The 18,589-nt window shown below is 35.5% G+C and overlaps 1 protein-coding gene across 2 annotated transcripts in view; it reads left to right on the forward strand.

Moving 5' to 3' along the window:
* LOC117336315 (galactoside 2-alpha-L-fucosyltransferase 2-like) overlaps positions 1 to 18,070 on the forward strand; it is a 31,128-nt gene extending 13,058 nt beyond the window's left edge. For both annotated transcript variants that reach the window (XM_033896817.1, XM_033896809.1), the window contains exons 2-3: positions 10,057 to 10,112; positions 13,942 to 18,070. In XM_033896817.1, the coding sequence (XP_033752708.1) occupies positions 10,097 to 10,112; positions 13,942 to 15,224 (1,299 nt within the window). In that variant the 5' untranslated portion in view covers positions 10,057 to 10,096 and the 3' untranslated portion in view covers positions 15,225 to 18,070. The remainder of the gene's footprint in view (positions 1 to 10,056; positions 10,113 to 13,941) is intronic.
* The last annotated feature ends 519 nt before the right edge of the window (positions 18,071 to 18,589 follow it).

The raw sequence follows: 18,589 nt of genomic DNA on the forward strand, positions 1-18,589 counted from the left end.
GAAGCCATACGGTTTTTATTCAATTACAGTATTAATACTACAGTATTGATAATCGTTTATTCAGTTTATTTTCCAAATACTGCAGAGAATATGTCGGTGATAAATGTTTGGTTTTCACACTCGGTCGGGTGTGGAATCAATGTTTGAGGGCCAGATTTTTTTTATGGAAAGTTTGTTTTAAAAATCAATGAGCAAACGTGGAACTTGTGATATTGAACATTTCTGCTCCCTCATTGAACAGCTGTACGTTCCTTTATGACCTCTAATGACAGATCGGTAATTTGCTATCATGAGAATTAAGGACATATCCACTCGCGGTAATTAAGTTAAAGGTTTCATCATTGTTTTACACTATCTGAAATCAAATTTCGATTTTCCGATGTGTATGTCACGAAAAGACACATTTAAAATCACAGTATTATATCATTTAAATCGCCATACCGGGGAAGGCATTAGTCCTGAATTAAAGTTCAAATGGAAATTGACGTTGATGAGATCAATGGGGGGACCATAACATTAGCGAAACAATCTGGGAGGGCCGTCCTTACTCAAATAAGATACGCGCATGGTAGATGTGAACACCCCCCTCCCCCCCCCCCCCCCCCCCCTCCCATTAACCATTAAATCATATCAGTATTGTAGTATAGGATCAATGGATGGGTAAATATTGTAGACATTGTATAATGATTTACTAGATCATGGACGTAGTCATAAAATTATAAAACCTCAGTAAAGTTTTAAACCAAGCGATGCACATGTTGAGGTAATTGTCGGGATTGAAATTTTATTGCATAATAAGGTGTACCATAAAGTATGCCAATATTTACCTCTATATTCGTACCACACATAAAGTGTGTGGTTATAAATTATTATCACGTCATGTTGATAGGAGCTGAGATCAAATGGATGCATGGAACCTGTACCGCGACAATGGTCCGTATGGATCATAGTCAGTTTCATATTTATATGTGGCGTATTCGATGTGTACTAGGTGTAAAACGAACCTTGTTTCAGAATACTCTCTCTATAGTCTATACAACTTATATTTCATCTCCCAAGGGGAACGAATCTGAATTAGAAATAGTGACAGTCAGTTTATGACTGTAAAGCATTTAAATCTATTTATATGGGGATCATACAGGATATGATACGAGATATTTCATATACACACCGTGTATGGACGGAAATATACTCAAATTGTTAGATCAGTCATCGGCCCTTATGGACTTCCTTGATTTTACGTTTTCACATTCCCACGGAGCTTCTTAATTTCTTTTATTGAAGCTGTGCTTTATTGAAGCGAACCGAGACTTGGCAGATTGATGAAGGCAAGTAAAAAATTGCGTTTTATCACCTAGGATTGTCTGCATGTCTTTCAAAAAACATCATTTTAGCATTCTGTACCGCTTGTGTACATGTATCTCTGGAGTACCCAGACTTAATTGAATAAATCGTCAATAAACTTCGATGCTCGTCAGAAATTTTCAGACGCCATTGTTGTATATTTTCTATCCATATTTCAAATTTTAAGCGTTGGGAAATTTGATTTTAATGCCCGCATGGCAGAAATTTTACTCATATACACTGTGTTGTCTTCGTTCTATGAAATAAGCTTTATCTGTCAGGGACGTAAAAATATTATGGTTGTGCGTGTTTATTTTTGAAACTGGTCCGAAAGAAGATGTCAAAATGGTTCACGTAGCTCACTCGCTTTTCAATGCTTGGTGACTGATGTCTTTCAGTTAATTTGTCAAATTTGACCCATGTGACCTTAAATGCGACTTAAAGCCATTTATTTTTCCAAATATTGTCGGGTGTCATCATTGGAACCAATCAGCCAATCATCTCGATTATAGGCCTTTATGCTAATCCACGGACTTTTAGAGATCCAAGTGCGTGGTTAATCAGAAGTCATTTGAATTTTTAAAAACAAATATTACATCTATTTCCTTAGGGTAGGGTTAGAATTTGGATGATTTCATTTCACAGAAAAATAGATAACTAACGGTATAGTTTTTTTGACATTTGAACTTAAACGTTTCCGTAGTGATGCAAACTAACAGTACGGAAACCTCAAAATACAATTATCATTTCACTAAATTCTAGCTATTTCACAGAAAATATTGATTGTTTCGCTCATATTTGATATACATATACATCGTATTTCTATTTTCATTGTAACATAGATATATCACTTTACCAGTTCATAGCTTTTCAAATCGATTCATTTAATTGACGGCATGCCTTACGGCCCACGAGTACATATTTCCTGTTCCATACAATATACAGGAAAATTCATGACGAAGACGTCAAATTGGGCCGGAAATCATAACCAATTATGATGAGATATTTCATCAAGTCATGGTATGTTATTTGAATCATCAGAAGTTCGTTCCTTGGATTTTTCTTTTTTGGTTCTGTTTTTTTTTTTTTTGATGTGCAGACTTTTTTTTTTTTAAACAATATTTTATTAACATTCAAGTACACACATCACAATGCAAATCATATAAGACTTTTTTTTAATAGGGTTAGATCATGAATGAGGATTGCTAGCCCGAGTTTCCTCTTGCTCTGGCACAATGTCTGGTGTAGGGCCCCTACACCACACATGGTGTCAGAATAAAGCTTGATTATTTGACGTTTGTGTTCCTTGTGACAAAACCTTTCCATTGGCACAACATTAGCTGACCTGCTGACCGTGACCTTTGACCTACTTCCGAATTCCAACTCCCGTATATGTTGTATTCTGACATTTTTTTAGCTCGCCTGTCAAAGAGAGGGCGAGCCTATGTTACCGCAGCGTCGGCGTTGGCTTCCAAATGTTAGGTTTTTAGTTCAAGCGTTGAAAGGCGTCAGTAAACTCCTTTATATAATTGTTGTAGGGGTCTGATATTTGGTTTCAGGGTTCCAATGGGCATAACTCTAACTTCCCGAAGTAGGAATAAATAAATAAATAAATAAATACTGGGGGAAATGTGTTTTTAAAGAGTATCAGGCCGTCACGATGTCTGAGATATTTTGTGGATATTACAGTCGGAGAAACCTTGACACCAAAACAAACATAGTTGGATTCGATACACAGAAAACTGTCACGCATGTAAAACAAGAATAATATTGAAGTGATGCGACACTTTTTCACATTTCCATGAAATAAAGAGGCGTTAGACATATGATGGTCATGACAACTCCGTCAGTCCAGCACTTTTCCAGGTGTCTCTTATCCATGACGGGTTTATTGTGGTTCTGGCAATACAAAGCCTACATCGCTGACGCACATGATGTTGCTGCGGGAAAAAAAGAAGATGTAAAGAGATATTATGTAACTTACTGTTATAGTTTAATTTTTTTTTTAATTAAAAAAATGTTTTTAATTTTTTTTGTTATCTTCTGTTTTCATTTTTTCCTCAAATATTTCATTGAATTTACAAATCAAATGGAACGGGTACAAGGCGACAGACTTATGTCTAGATTTCTATTTGACTAAACTATCTACAGAGTGGCTTGTACTTTACCCCAGTATATTTCTGGTATAACCTTTTTGCCACTTCATCACGACAATACGACGTTAACAAATACTTTCACTACCTTCACAGTTGTTCGCGTGATACCACTCGAGAACACGCCTTTCATCAGACAGGTCGATATTGATTTCCCATGCTCATGTCAATATCATATGTTTATTTCGTGTTCTTGAAAAAACACGTAAGCCACATAGCTGTATTTGGTAAGGAGCTAGTTCAAAACGTTCTCTATTTAAATAATTGACCATCAGAACCTTGGCCATGCAACAGATGTTTCTTATACAAAGAACGAACTCATTTCTGACCAGCGAAATTCTTTCAAATGGTGTTATTATCTAGTTAAAAAGCAAACGATTAAAAGCGCCCGGTTACTATGAGTATCATGAATAAATAACAGCACTACCGATACTAAAAAAAGTAAATAAAAAACATATTTAAATGCCATTTGCAGCTATAATAACGACGACGTTTTATATGGCAGTTCTATACCCCAGGGAGAAATCCAGTAGGCTATCAACAGTGTTACAATGTGAAATATATTAAATATTAATAGGTCGAACATATTGTTGGAACGGGCTTTGTAAGATTTAGCTTGCTTTATTTATATTTGTTAGTTTTTATTTGTATTTGTTTTTGTTTTTTGGGTTTTTTTTTTTGGTTTTTTGTTTTTTCCTGCGTTGATATTATTTTTTTCTTAAAGCAGAGAAAAACTTAGAAGAAAAGTACCGAAAGAAAATTGACAGGTTTTGGGGTCCTGGGTCCTCTTTCCGATCTTTCTGGTTGTTTTCCTCTAAAATCAACAGTGAAGGCAGGGGAATGGAAAACAATGAAATAAAATAAATAACGACTGCTGTTATCCAGTTTTTGTATATAGGAGGCGACTAATGTGGTAAATCTCGGAAGAGTGAAAAATGGAAAAAAAGCCTTCCGCGTCGTCATATCGGGGACATGGAAACTTCTATAATAAATCTATTTCACTCAATGCTATAATTGAGATAATTTTCTCTCATTTGTTACCCTTTTCCTGCCCTGCAGGTAGGGCGTAAGAATTGTACCTGCTGCCCCCATTGCATGATCTTAAGAGGCGACTAAATTTGGGATCTTATCTTTTCTCTTTTTTTTTCTGAACAACTTTCTTCTTCCTAATGTCTCCCTTGACAATGCCTCACTTTTGGTCGTCAGTTGAGCGTTTGCCCCTGTAAGGAAGGCTTTGGGTTTGTCCCCTGGCCGAGACATACCAGAGTCATTAAAAATGGTCGTTGCTACTCCTGCTTAGCGCTCAGCATATTAGGAGTGGGACAACTGGTTCGCCCGTTGTCAGTATAATGTGACCGGGTTGGGTGTCCTGCTGGGTGTCTTCGGCGGTATGCTTCAGTGAGGTAGCACTATAAATCGGCAAAAGTTCCGGCCTATCACAAGGAGACTTAACACGAACATACCGCAGCCTCCCAAAACACACATACGCACTCACCACACGCATGCATGTCGCACGCACGGGAGGCCGTCCTTAAATGACTTTAGCTGTTAATAGGACGTTAAACAAATAAACCAAACCAAACCAAAGTTCCCCTTTTCTAATTACTCTTTTCTTTCCGAATGTCCAACTTTGCACACGTTCGCTTGGAACCCTGGTCTCGGTGGTCTGCGTCCAATTAGGCTTTAGGGTCCAGGACTGGTTAGTCTATTGTCGGTACAATGTATATGGTCACAGCCCTTAGTAAGCAGAATCTAGTCAAACGGAATCAATTAAACTATAAAATCATTTTATTAAAAAAAAGTTGAAAAATATCAACATTTGGTCAGAAGTAGGAGCTTTCATTTAAGTCATATAATGTTCATTTTACAACAGTTTCGATACTATTCGTATCGTTTTAGGTGATCTTATTGTAGAAGTCGGCCCTAGCTGTTAATAGGACGCTAAACAAAAACAAACAAACCAAATGTAGAAGTCGGCCCAGATTACCGGGCGATAACCCGAGTGACCGGCCGTGTTGCTGAATACCTTGGTGAGAGACAAATGTGGTAGCAACAGCGCCACCATGACTCTCAAAAACTAGATTAAACTAGGTCCAGTATAAGCAATGCGGTCCTGATATCCTGTTAACTAGATTTCTTTGTTAGATGTATTGATCGACAAAGACTATTTTTTGAATAATAGATTAGTTTGACATTCATGATGGTACAGGGCATTCATGACGGGACAGGGCATTCATGATGGTACAGGGCATTTATGATGGTACAGGGCATTCATGATGGTACAGGGCATTCATGACGGGACAGGGCATTTATGATGGTACAGGGCATTCATGATGGTACAGGGCATTCATGACGGGACAGGGCATTCATGATGGTACAGGGCATTCATGACGGGACAGGGCATTCATGATGGTACAGGGAATTCATGATGATACAGGGTAATAAATGAATTTGAATTTGGCAACGTGACCGAATTTTTTACTTGTTTTTTGTTGTTTAAAGATAAATTCAATACAAAGGTATAAGTTACTAAGTTAAGGTTTTCTCACGACAGCGTGTCAGCAATTTCCAAGAAGCATACACTATACCAGAGAAATGATAATTAGCCATTTCTAATTAAATTGCTGTCCAAGAACAATGTTATAATTTACACCTTTTATACAAAAAATGTAACATTCAGCGGAGAAAAAGTTTTTTTCTTTCTTATCAAATATTGTTTTGATACCAAAATGTGTAACAAAAATCAATTTTAATTTTTAGGAGGCACATTGAACAGTTCCATATCGCTATACAATAAAGGGCTGGTTCTTCGCAAAACCTACTCGCGATATGACAAGCTTAAATGTCCTACGTTATCTATGAAAATTTAAACTCGTTTCAATCCATCAAAGCATTTCTGATAGGCTGTCTTTCAGTGTATGAACTATAACTTTTTTTATAAACGATCTTCGTTGGAGTTTTCATGCAAGGACTTTTAATTCACACCAATCAATGCATTTATCTGGGGATCTATGCATATGACATGTATATTTATTTCACAACGGGGATGCATTATCTGGAATGCCAACTGTCAATTTGAAATTCACATTTGAAATTTTTGTGCCATTGGGGGTTCAGTCCGTTAGAGCAGACAGGGTAACGATGAGGAAATGTAATGAAGAAAATCCAACCAAAATGGTTTTTTCAACGTCGTGTCTGACTTTACTGATTTTGGCAGCTGAGTCGAGAAGGATCACTCACTCTGTCTAAAAACAACACTTTAAAACGTTCTTGTTAAAAATGTTCTAATTATTCTTCAAAAATTGTAAATTAAATTGTAAATGAAGGAGACTTCTAAATTCTCTTCCTCCATATCCCTCTAATTATCACCCGAGTATCTTTACTCTTCTTAAACTCATATTTTCAAAAATAAAATCACTTTATGTAAATTCTAATGTCATCTTGTGTAAATATTTGTGTTGTATACTGTTTTTGGGAAAGGGCTCTATATAAGTTGGAAAACTTGTGCCCGATCCCTTTGTATATTTATGATACAATGAAATATGTTTAAACTAAACTAAAAACTGATTTTTGTTAGTTGAGCAGACGCACCGCCATGAGTGTCGACTGTTGGAGACAGTTAGAACAAGTTGGAATTATATTTATTTGGAGATATATATATTAGCTGTATCGTGTAAATTAGGTCTAGTTTACCAAGGCGTTTGACAACCACATTATCAATATAAAAATTAAAATAAGTAAAATTGCAGTCAAGTATAAACTATTTAAAGATATTCGTTTCAAAAGTAGCTATGAAGATTTGCTATCTGTTTATGCTGAAATGTTTATTAACTAAATTATTTTTTCGTTGTTCGTTTGCAGAATGCAGCATTCTGATTGCGTGACTTTTTTCATTTCAAGCAATAAACAGTGGTTTTCAATGTTGTTATAGTTGATATGACAGCAAGATGTAATTGGGGCAAGCATACATCTTGCTTTCATATCGACTATAACAACATTGAAATCACTGCTCAATACTGATTTACATTTTCGTCAACTTTGGAAAACACTAAGCTAAAAGGAAAAAAAAAGAGAAAAAATCACCCACTCAGCACTGGGTGTAATAGGCGTATGGCGGCAACTGCCTCTTAGCATTGTGCCAATGGGAACATGTGGAGCAAATGTAAAAATACCCCTAGAAAACTAAAGAAATATTGATGATTCTGTGAGCATAGAATTCATCTGAAATTATATTGATTAATGTATTTAATTAACGCACTCCACAATGTGTAACAGCCGTCCTTATGATTATTAGTAATTATAACATTTTATAGATGTTGATACTCTTTACGTAGATACAACGTTTATTTTTTTGGTACGCGACAGATGTAAATTTTGTGCCAGGAATATTGTATTGTAGTTTGTCCATTACTTTAAAATGACGAAATAAAATATCCATTGTTCACGTTTATTCAATAATGTGTAAGTACTGAAGTCTATACGTGACATCTGCATTATTTACTTTCCTTCTAGACAGCTGCTTCGTTATTTCGCGAATTTTGTTATAATATCAGAGTCTTTAACACGAGTGGAAGTTAGTGCCGTGAGAGGAATCGGCCTAGGGTACTTACCCACGTGATAATACTTACTGGGCCAACTCATTGACCTATATATAAATATGAGATGTAATAGTTTCTCCTTGGACTCAGTACAAATGGACTGTTTATAATAAATTATATATATAAATATTTACGTGAACTGAGGAAAAACGAACGCAAACTAAACGAGAAACAGTTGGGGAAAAAACCCACCATGAAACAGATAGGCCTAAAGTATCTACATCCGAAAAAACGCGGGAATCAATAGCATAACATTTGAAGAATTCAAATGACGTCATCACATAAAAAGACCAATCGGAACTCCTCAGGCCTTTCCGGATAGCTAGGAAGGAATACCCGAGGTGTTCCGATTGATAAAAGACAGCGCCATTTTGAAAAATAATGGCTTTCTCCTCACCGCTATTTTTCTCTTGTATCTGGTAAGAATTTCTATACAAAACAGTAGCGCATGTTGCGTCTTGCTATAAATCATATTAGTTTCTGCAGCAAAGTTGCTAGAAAACAGCTTATTCTACATTTGCTACATAATCATAGATTGTCGGGGAAATGGCCAGATTTCTGTGTGGTGAATAGAAAACGTTGTTCTGATTGGTCGATGCTCTTCCTTTATTACCATTGCTGTGATGATACATTATTTGCACACATTTTTTCAGTCATAATATATATTGACCACGTGATTAGTGGAGTTCTTTAAATGGTTGATAAATCAGTTTTTTTCCAACCCGTGCCGATATATCATTACAGTCATGATGTGACGACATAACTTCACGGCGTCATAAGCATGATGACTTCACTATAGAAGTAGACGGGAAGGGGGAAAACATCATTTTATATCCGGTGTCAGTATGGTAATAAATTCAGGCTAACGCTTACAATTAGAGAAAACAGAGAAAGAAAAAGTGGAGAAAATCTTTATGACGCATGTAGGTAACGACAGGCTAGGGACGGAATAGAAGTCAGAAAGTTTTAAACATTAGCGAGGCTACTGGTATTTGACATTAGGGTCTCTGTGTGGCTAGATTATCACATGCCGGAATTGAACTGAACGATTTTGAAAAGAAAAAAACAAGAAAAAACATGTACCTATGTATGTGTCGGGGATATGTATATTGCAGTTCCTTCCTCTCCCACTAAATTGATATTTTGAAAAAGTCTTGCATAATAATTAAAATTGACTTGGAATAACTCTGTCCTCTATGTCTACATGCGTCACAACCAATTGTGCCTTAATACTGTTTAAGCTTGTATACAATTTATACCAGGTTGATTAACACAAATTAATTCCGTCAAGTAACTAACATTAATCTTATTTCTACCACAATACGCCGTGTTATTCCACTCTCAAGCCATTGTATAAATGTGCCGACTGTTGGATAAATATATGTTATATACCACCTGTGGTATATGACCTTCCGGTCTTTTGATTGGTCAAGAATTCGAACTTAGACCCAAGCTGCAATTGTTATTGACGTCATCAATAATCTAATGACGTCACATCACCGGGTCCCGGACGTCACCGGTACACTTTATTTGCATACGCGAAATTATATTTGGCAACGTTTCCCTTTGATTCAAGCCGATATTATTGTGGTAGAAACAGGTCACACACTAAAGCTCGTGTCTTTTGTAACTTTAAAAAAATTTAACTTACTCGTCTGAAATAAATTCCATATCCAACAGTCACTCGTTGTGTAACCCCTATTTATCCAACATGCAAAACAATACAAATTGATGTATCTTGATTATTTATTGACAAACATTTGCAAGACGAGCTATGCTGTTCTACAACATTTTTGGTATTAGGATAAAAATAATAAAGTTATGATATGAGACTATGACATCACCCAGGAGACCAGAGAACAGAGGGTTGTGTTGTTATATACAACGACACCTAATTATCATATTAATACTTTTTGATATTTTCGCTTGTAAAATATAACACACTATGTTATTTGTTGTAGATATTTGAGCCCCATTTCGGAAGAAGACACAGGCCGTTATATGGATTACAAACGCTGTAAGTAGGAGATTTCTCTAATCCATCACGTGACTTTAATGTTATCATGGTTAAACTTATGGCAGACGAAACAAAATTTTACTCGCGCTACGCACTCGTGAAAATAAATAAATAAAAGAAAAATCTGCCAAACTCGTGAAATATATTTGATATTAAACGGTAAACCATTGAACATCCTATATATATATATTGATCTATGTGGTCGCTCCTTTTCGATCTTCAAAAGAAATATATCAGCTAAGCGATTTGATAGGACTTTTTCCTGACTCCAATCAAATATTGTAGTAGCTTGTTGCATGCTTTCGATTTTACATGACATATTCACATGATTAGTAGTGTAGATACATTTAGTTGGTGGTCTGCGTGGCTGACCGGTGGAGAGGTCACTTTCTTTCAATGACCAGCTAAACAAGGATCAGTATTACGAAAAAAATTAGCAAAGGTAACCCAAGACTTTTTCTACCCAGGATGGATTGGATTACCGTAATATACCACCAGGCAAAAGGGAACGTATAAGTCACTGCTGTTTCAAAAGGGAACGTTTGTTTTCTCTGCACCGTACATTTTGTATTTCCGTTTTTTGTTTTTGTTTTTGTTTTGCTGGAACATTCGTGGCATCGGGTTACCCATAACAAGCAGAAACTGACATTGCTACATTGCGGTAATAATTGAGCCCTTGCTGCTCTCCGAACAAGTAAAGTTCTTACACAGCATTGACTCGGGTCTCAAAAGCATATTGCAGTGGATTTCTTATTGAGCTTGATAATAGAAGATATAATCAGGAATTTGGTGGATAGGGCTAAAGTGTTGCGAAAGTTAAATGTATGTCTGAACATAGCAGTAGAATAATATGCTACTTTGTTTAACAAAGCAGTAGAATAATATGCTACTTTGTTTAACTCCATGATTAGGTCACCTGTCTTGTTCATAGGCTCTCTGATAACATCCAGTAATGTCCCAAAGCAGGTTAATATATAGTATCGCGTGAATGGCCTTAGGTAATGTTGTTATTGTTGGTAACTTTAATACCCAGATCAGCAAACGCAGGTATGGACAACAGATGGTGTGTCAACGGATCTCTTATAGATAAATTTTAATTCAATCGCGAAGAGTTGACTGTTTTTAGGAATGTACCTACCCTGGACAACTATCGTATGGATGTCTCCGACCATTTACCGGTGCATGTACTGTACCGCGAACCAGTTGTCATACTTGATCGCGAGTGCAATAAATATTCTATAAACAAAAACAAAAAACAAAACAAAAAAACAAAAACAAAAGAAAAGCAAAAAATACTGAACAGCAAATCACAAACTATAGTGCCCGCTTTCCTAAATTGCTGAGTGAATACATAGTCAGCCGAGCAAGGACTGCTGATGTTGTATTGCTAGAAAGAAGAGTAAATGGGATTTTGTTAGCGTTATGGACAAAGCCGCAAAAAGTTACCTTGCCGCTAAAGAAATATCGATTAAACCAAAAGTACGGACAGGTGAAGTGTTTCCATACGATTGTGCAAGAAAAGCGTCCAATACCGATAAGAGAGGGCACCTACGTACATTCAATGTTGTGTCGTGTCGTGATTACAAGCTAATGTCACCAACAAAATTTAAAGAGATATTTGAATGCGCTAATAACTGTAAAAATCAGAAGCTCAAAAATTGTAAGGCTTTGGGGAAAAGTCTCCGGAAATGGTAAAGTCTAATTCTCCGGAACAAATTGTGCTTAGTAAGCAATGCATTAATTTGGGAAACTGTTCCATCATTCGACTGTGCAAAGAATTCAGTAAAAATCTCGATGAAGTTTCATGCAGGATATAGTAATCGTCATATCTGGCTTATCCTCAGGCCTTTTCGTCTTTATCTTTGACGACTTCTATTCCACACGTGCTTTCTTGGGAACATTCTACCAACGATCCACCACCAATTGTGGTTACTTTGCCTAGATTGTCCTGAACCTACAAGGACGTTAGGAGAGCTGGTCAATTTGTTCTATCGCCACACGAGAAAGAACCGGTGCATGTTCTTGTTCAGTACCAAAGTTTGTTTATGTATCTTAGCTTACTCTGACAGTCTGCACGACTATAGAAAATTGTCCCTTCTTGGATACAAAACGGATTTATGTTTCTCGAAACGTGGTCGACTCTAACGCTGAACATTATCTTGTAATTGATAATATTATAATGTGTGAGATATTAAAGATGCTACACTCCTGACAGTGTTAATGTGACCGGGTGGTGTGTGCTGCTGGGTGTCTTCGGCAGTATGCTTCAGTGAGGTAGCACTATAAATCGGCAAAAATTCCGGCCTATTACAAGGAGACTTAACACGAACATACCGCAGCCTCTCAAAACACACATACGCACTCACCACACGCATGCATGTCGCACGCACGGGAGGCCGTCCTTAAATGACCTTAGCTGTTAATAGGACGTTAAACAAAATAAACCAAACCAAACTGACAGTGTTAACACTTCACGTTGAAAGTGCATAAGATGTCACCAAACAGTGTATGAATATATCTGATTATCACAAATACTACTACTAATAATGATAAAATAATATTTAATGATTATAATGAAAGCGCCCTAAAATGTTACATACAAAAAAAAAAAAAGGAATGGAGTCCGGTTAAATTCTTGGGGATGCAATTAATTATTTGAGTATTTGTGTATAACATGTATGCACAGACATTCATTATTTTGTCAAAGCGAAAAAAAATAAAATGGTTAGCTATCGCAGAAAATGAAATCTAAGATTACTATGACGACAACGTCAAAGATACATACATACATACGTATACTTCCGGACATTATAGGCCTATATATTTGGGATTTTGTATGATTTTTCATTTCATATGAGATTTTATAAACGAGTTTCTGAGGTTTTGATTTTGCGAGTCTTGCCAAGTTTCATAAAATCTCATTTGAACTGAAAAGTTTGGCATTATTTCCCCCATATAACTCTTAAAACAGTTTGACAGGTTTTAAAGTCAAAATACGGAGGACAAAATCAAATAGAGGACGCTGTTTTGTTATCCATTTTCGATTCATGAGTAACGCCATTGTTCATATTATGACGTCACAATCGATTACCGAATGACCTAACTAATTAAAAACGCACCAGGGTATATTACACCAGTGACATGCAAAATACTACATGGGCAATTAACTGGATATCAGGCTGATTATGCTATAAATAGCATATTATAATTGTAGAAAGCTCGTGCAGGAGCGAAAAAATAACATGCTTGTTGTATTTCACTGTATGTATATTTCATCTGCTTGTCTCCTGCCTGCGAGTAGATTAGATGTATATTGCATATTCAGTTATTGGTACCACTTTGACGGGCGTATCACGTATCTCCATGGTAATGCAAGATCTGATTATATGTTTGATACCACAAAGAAACAGCAAAGATTACCGACATATTAACGAAATTATAATTCCAACTCAAAATTAATCAAACGAGGGGAAAATACGAAGAAAAATACGGATTTGCATGGAAATCCATGAACAATCATAAGAACAATAAAACCAGATGCTCCGGCAGAATAAGCGTCTTCTACTGTAAACGTGGACATTAACGCGAGGGGGGAATTCTAATTTGATATTAATTTGAGTAAACTCGAACTGCAAACGAAGGTGGGTCAATCGCGAAAATTACCTCCACGCGTATAGTTTACGTCTCGAAATCGCGAAAATAACCACGTTTACAGTACTTCATCGAAGGTACCCACTTACGCAATGTCTCTGCTATCGGCATTGTCATACCCGTTTTTGTTTCGTTAACATTCCTTTATGTTAAGATTATGTTTTTGTTATCGTTTCAGATTTCGGTTATTGTCTGATGGTGTGCTGTGTGGTGTTGTTCGTTGGGATGAATTTCAGTCCAGGTTTCCGGCATACATCGATGTTAAAGTATTTACTTAAACAGAATATCACAATCATCAGAACCTTTAGTACATTTGAAGTAGCTCCTAAAGTAATAGATATACTTCCAAGCGTACGAAGTTATAACTTCAACAGTTCTAAAGCGGTAACAAATGGAACGTCAATTATCACATCAACCCAGAAAGTCACAGAAAGCAGGAATACAGCTACAAACACCACAAAAACATTTACAACGAAAATTGTGCCAACTGTAAAAGCAGAACATACCACTCCAAAACCTGTTGCTGACGTCACACGTACTGAAAATATGTCCAGAAATTCTACATCTGTCAATGAGGGGGTTGCCATGCCAACACAAAAACCACCTACAAATATTGTCCCGAGCAGGTCAGCCAACTACAGCTTATGTACTCGTTTTATGGGTGGCTTAGGTAACCATATGTTCATGTTTGCAACCATTTATGGATTGGCTGCCAAAAAGGGAATGTCCGTAACAGTTGGACAAACTGATTACTTGACAAAAATTTTCAAACTTGATGTAATCCTTAAAGAAAAAAATAAAGATATATGCAAAACATATGTGGGTAGGGGTGAAAGACTCAACTGTGGATATGATGAACGTTTGGCTTCTTTTCCACCAAATAATAACTACAGACTTGGAGCTTATCTTCAGTCATGGATGTATTTCTATAATGCTTCAACATCTCTCCGAAAACAGTTCTCGTTTCAGGATCGCATTGTTGAAAGTAAAAACAAAGTGATTGATTCGACATTAAAAAAGCACAATTTGATGTCTCGTTCAAACGTGACTTTAATAGGTGTTCATGTAAGGAGAGGAGATTTGGTGAATCATAAATTCGGCTATATGGTTGCAAGTGAGGATTACCTTAAGAAAGCAGTCAACTATTTTTTGTCAAAGGGTTTTAAATATCCCTTATTCGTTATATGTTCTAATGATCTAAAATGGACAAAAGAACACATGCCGAAAGGAATCCGTTCGGAATATATGGAGGGGAATTCCCCTGAAGTTGACATGGCTATTCTAGGTTCGTGTGATCACATGATTAGCAGTGTAGGCACGTTCAGTTGGTGGTCAGCGTGGCTGACCGGTGGAGAAGTCACTTTCTATCAATGGCCAGCTAAAGAAGGGTCAGGATTAAGAAAAGAGTTTAGCAAAGATTACAAAGACTTTTTCTACCCAGGATGGATTGGATTCCCCTAACATTACAGCCAGGTGAACGATAGATTAATATGTTTTTGGGGATTTTCTCTAATGTTGTGTGACAAAAGAGGGTGGAAACGAGTCATGAGATGTGCACGAGTGCATTGTAAGTGATCAATATTTGAGTTAACGAACATATATTTTGTTCCATATATTTTTGTTACATTGGTGACCACAATTTATTTGATATCTTGTTTTTTGTCCGAGAAAAGCAGCGTTTTATTTTTTGTTTTACTATCTTAAACTCCTATTCTTACTTTCTCAACATGTTGCTAGGTTTGGTCTCAAATACATAACACGACCAGAGTGATATTCATACGGTGTTTAATTGAACAATTGAAATAATGTATATATTTCAGTAGTCACTGACAAATTACATTAGTTAGCGCGAGAGGAATTTCCACACGATGACCTATGCAAATTACTTGACTAACATATTGACAATTATACCCTTTTAGACTTAACTTTAGACGAATTTGATATAAAAATCTATTAAAATTTAAACAATACATTTTTTTCATTATGTTCTCATCGAACTCCTAAATCACTTACAATTATCCGGTAAATCTTTTCCGGATACACCAAACCTCCCGGTTTTTCGTCCAATCTTACTTCTAAGTATTTAAGATATATATATAATATATGGTTATATTTTACCCCATTATTTAAATGTCACCTTAGAAAATTTGACGTGTAATCTGTTTTGTCCGTTTTTGGACGTAATTATTATCCTTTTGTTACACTTATTCAGTCAATCCTTTGTAATGCGTCATCGAAATCCTTACTTTCACGTTTATTTACACGTATTTATGTTTACATGGGTTGTTACGATATATGTGATATTTAATTGTTTCAGCTTTAAATAATTCTACATCCTTTTTAATTATGCTTCATATACCGAGCATCAGTGAACATTACATTATATGAATATTCAAAACAGATTTTAATGAAAATGCATAATATTTATCAATACAAAATGTAAAATTTAACATGATTAGCATAATATGTACATGTAGGTTTGGTGAAACGTTTAGCTGTACAGTCATGAGATTTATGAAACGAGTGTAAAAAACTGTAGTTTATTCAATAATTTCAGTCGGTTTGAAAGGGAAAAAAACAACAATTGGTGCTCAATGAGTATGTTCAATACGTTTAAAGATGGAATTTAATCTATATAACGAAATTGTTTGATGTTGATGTTTATGATAATGTATATATACAATGATTAAAATGTTTGAGAATGATTAATCTGATACAATGAGTCAAATAAATACATGACAAGTTGATGAATTTGATATGAAATGGAAAATGGTTGAAAATAGTAAATGCCATCTTGGGTATATAGTACTTATCTGGAAGTATGAAATATCATTTGTTTGTTATAGTATGACTTCACAAGTGGTCAAATAACATAAACATCTGTGTTGTATCTATATTAAGGATGAACTGATAACTCAAATATTAATCAGCTGTTTCAAAATCATGAGTACATTAATGAAGCCTTTTGATCATGGCATCATAGCATTTGTGACGTAATATCTATGATAATGTAATGATAGTTTGCAAACTGATTTGTTTGTTTGTTGTTTTATCGAAAATCGTAAATGTATTGTCAAAATCAATGAAAATTATAAATTGCATATTATTTGAATATAAACTGCACTTAAATAATAGCAGCTGAAAATAAATGATAATATTGTTCTACAATCTTGCACAATTATAGAAAATTGCAAGAGGATTATATTGGTCAATATGCTGGGAATTATAAAAAAAAAAGATTTTATTAGATAGATGACTTCCACGAAACGTGCAGTTAACTTGACTGTTACATTCCTCGTAACTAATGACATTCCATTTTATATGTTTAAATTGCAGGACAGAACGAGAAAGTAATTAATAATTTATGTTAGTAACTGTTTTTAGTATAAAATGTTGAATAGACGTTCATCATTCTCGGTCTCAGATGAAAGTCGCCTTATGTTTGTTAAATAAGTGATAGTGTGACTTTCACCTGGGGCCATGAATGGACATTGGTGAGATGTTATAGAAATCCTATACAGTCAAACCTGTATTAAGCGGCCACCTAAGGGACCGACATATATTGGCTGCTTAAGACAGGTGGCTGCTTAAACCAGGTCGGCCAGGAACGGCCTGTTACCGAATTCTTTTTTTCAACAGTTTATTGAATTTATCACATTATAACGCACTTATTGATATTGATAACAATATACCATGTACAGTGTATTTTGAAATGAAAACCAACAAAGATAAAAGTTTTGATGAATTTGATAAAAATACCTGGTCATGTGATCATCGCGGATGTCTACTTCCGGACAAAATGGCCGCTTAATACAGGACGATATAACAACTCGGGACAGATTTTTGTGGCCGTTGGCCGCGTTAGACAGGTGACCGCTTATTTAAGGTTCATTATATAGCGTTTTCAATCGGGCGGACCACAGACTGGCCGCTTAACGGAGGTGGCCGCTTATTAAAGGTGGCCGTTAGAGCAGGTTTGACTGTATTTATTTCCATTATGAATATAACGAGTCTCTTCGTTTCTGTTACAGGTTTTATTCGTGTAGTTATGTTTTATTTCGTGTCTATATAGTCGCCAGATAATAGTCCTGTTATTGATTTTACTTATTCATTCCACGAATTCCACAAATATTCCTATACAAGCTCCTTGATCTCTTTGGATTCACTTCGCCTGTTTAATATTTCCTTGTTTATAGTCACCCTGTTGATCTTATTGTTATTGTTCTTTAATTCATTGTTGTTTATGTTTATCAAGTCGTACGAATTAAAACACAGAAACAATAAAAACATCTTGATATCAATTTAAACATTTTGTTACTATTGTCTTGTGTTGTGGTAAGGTTGTATTCCAACAATGTCAGTTTATATAATCCCCAAATACAACATGCATATACAACATCAGTATTGTTTATATTATCCCCAAGGACAACATACATATACAATGTAAGTATTGTTAATATTATCCCATAGCACAACATACATATACAATAACAATATGTTTTTATTGTCCCCTTAGACAACATTCATATACAATGTCAATATTGTTTATATTATCATCTAGGACAACAGACATATACAATATCGGTATTGTTTATATTATCCCCTAGGACAACAAACATATACAATAACAATATGTTTTTATTGTTTTGTCCCTTAGACAACAGGCATATACAATATCAACATTGTTTATATTACCCCCTAGGACAACTGATATATACAATATCAATATTGTTTATATTATCATCTAGGACAACAGATATATACAATATCAGTATATATAATCCCCTAGGACAACAGATATATACAATGTCAATATTGTTTATATT

Source organism: Pecten maximus, chromosome 1 (assembly GCF_902652985.1).
Source record: "Pecten maximus chromosome 1, xPecMax1.1, whole genome shotgun sequence".
NCBI classification, from domain to species: Eukaryota; Metazoa; Mollusca; class Bivalvia; order Pectinida; family Pectinidae; genus Pecten; species Pecten maximus.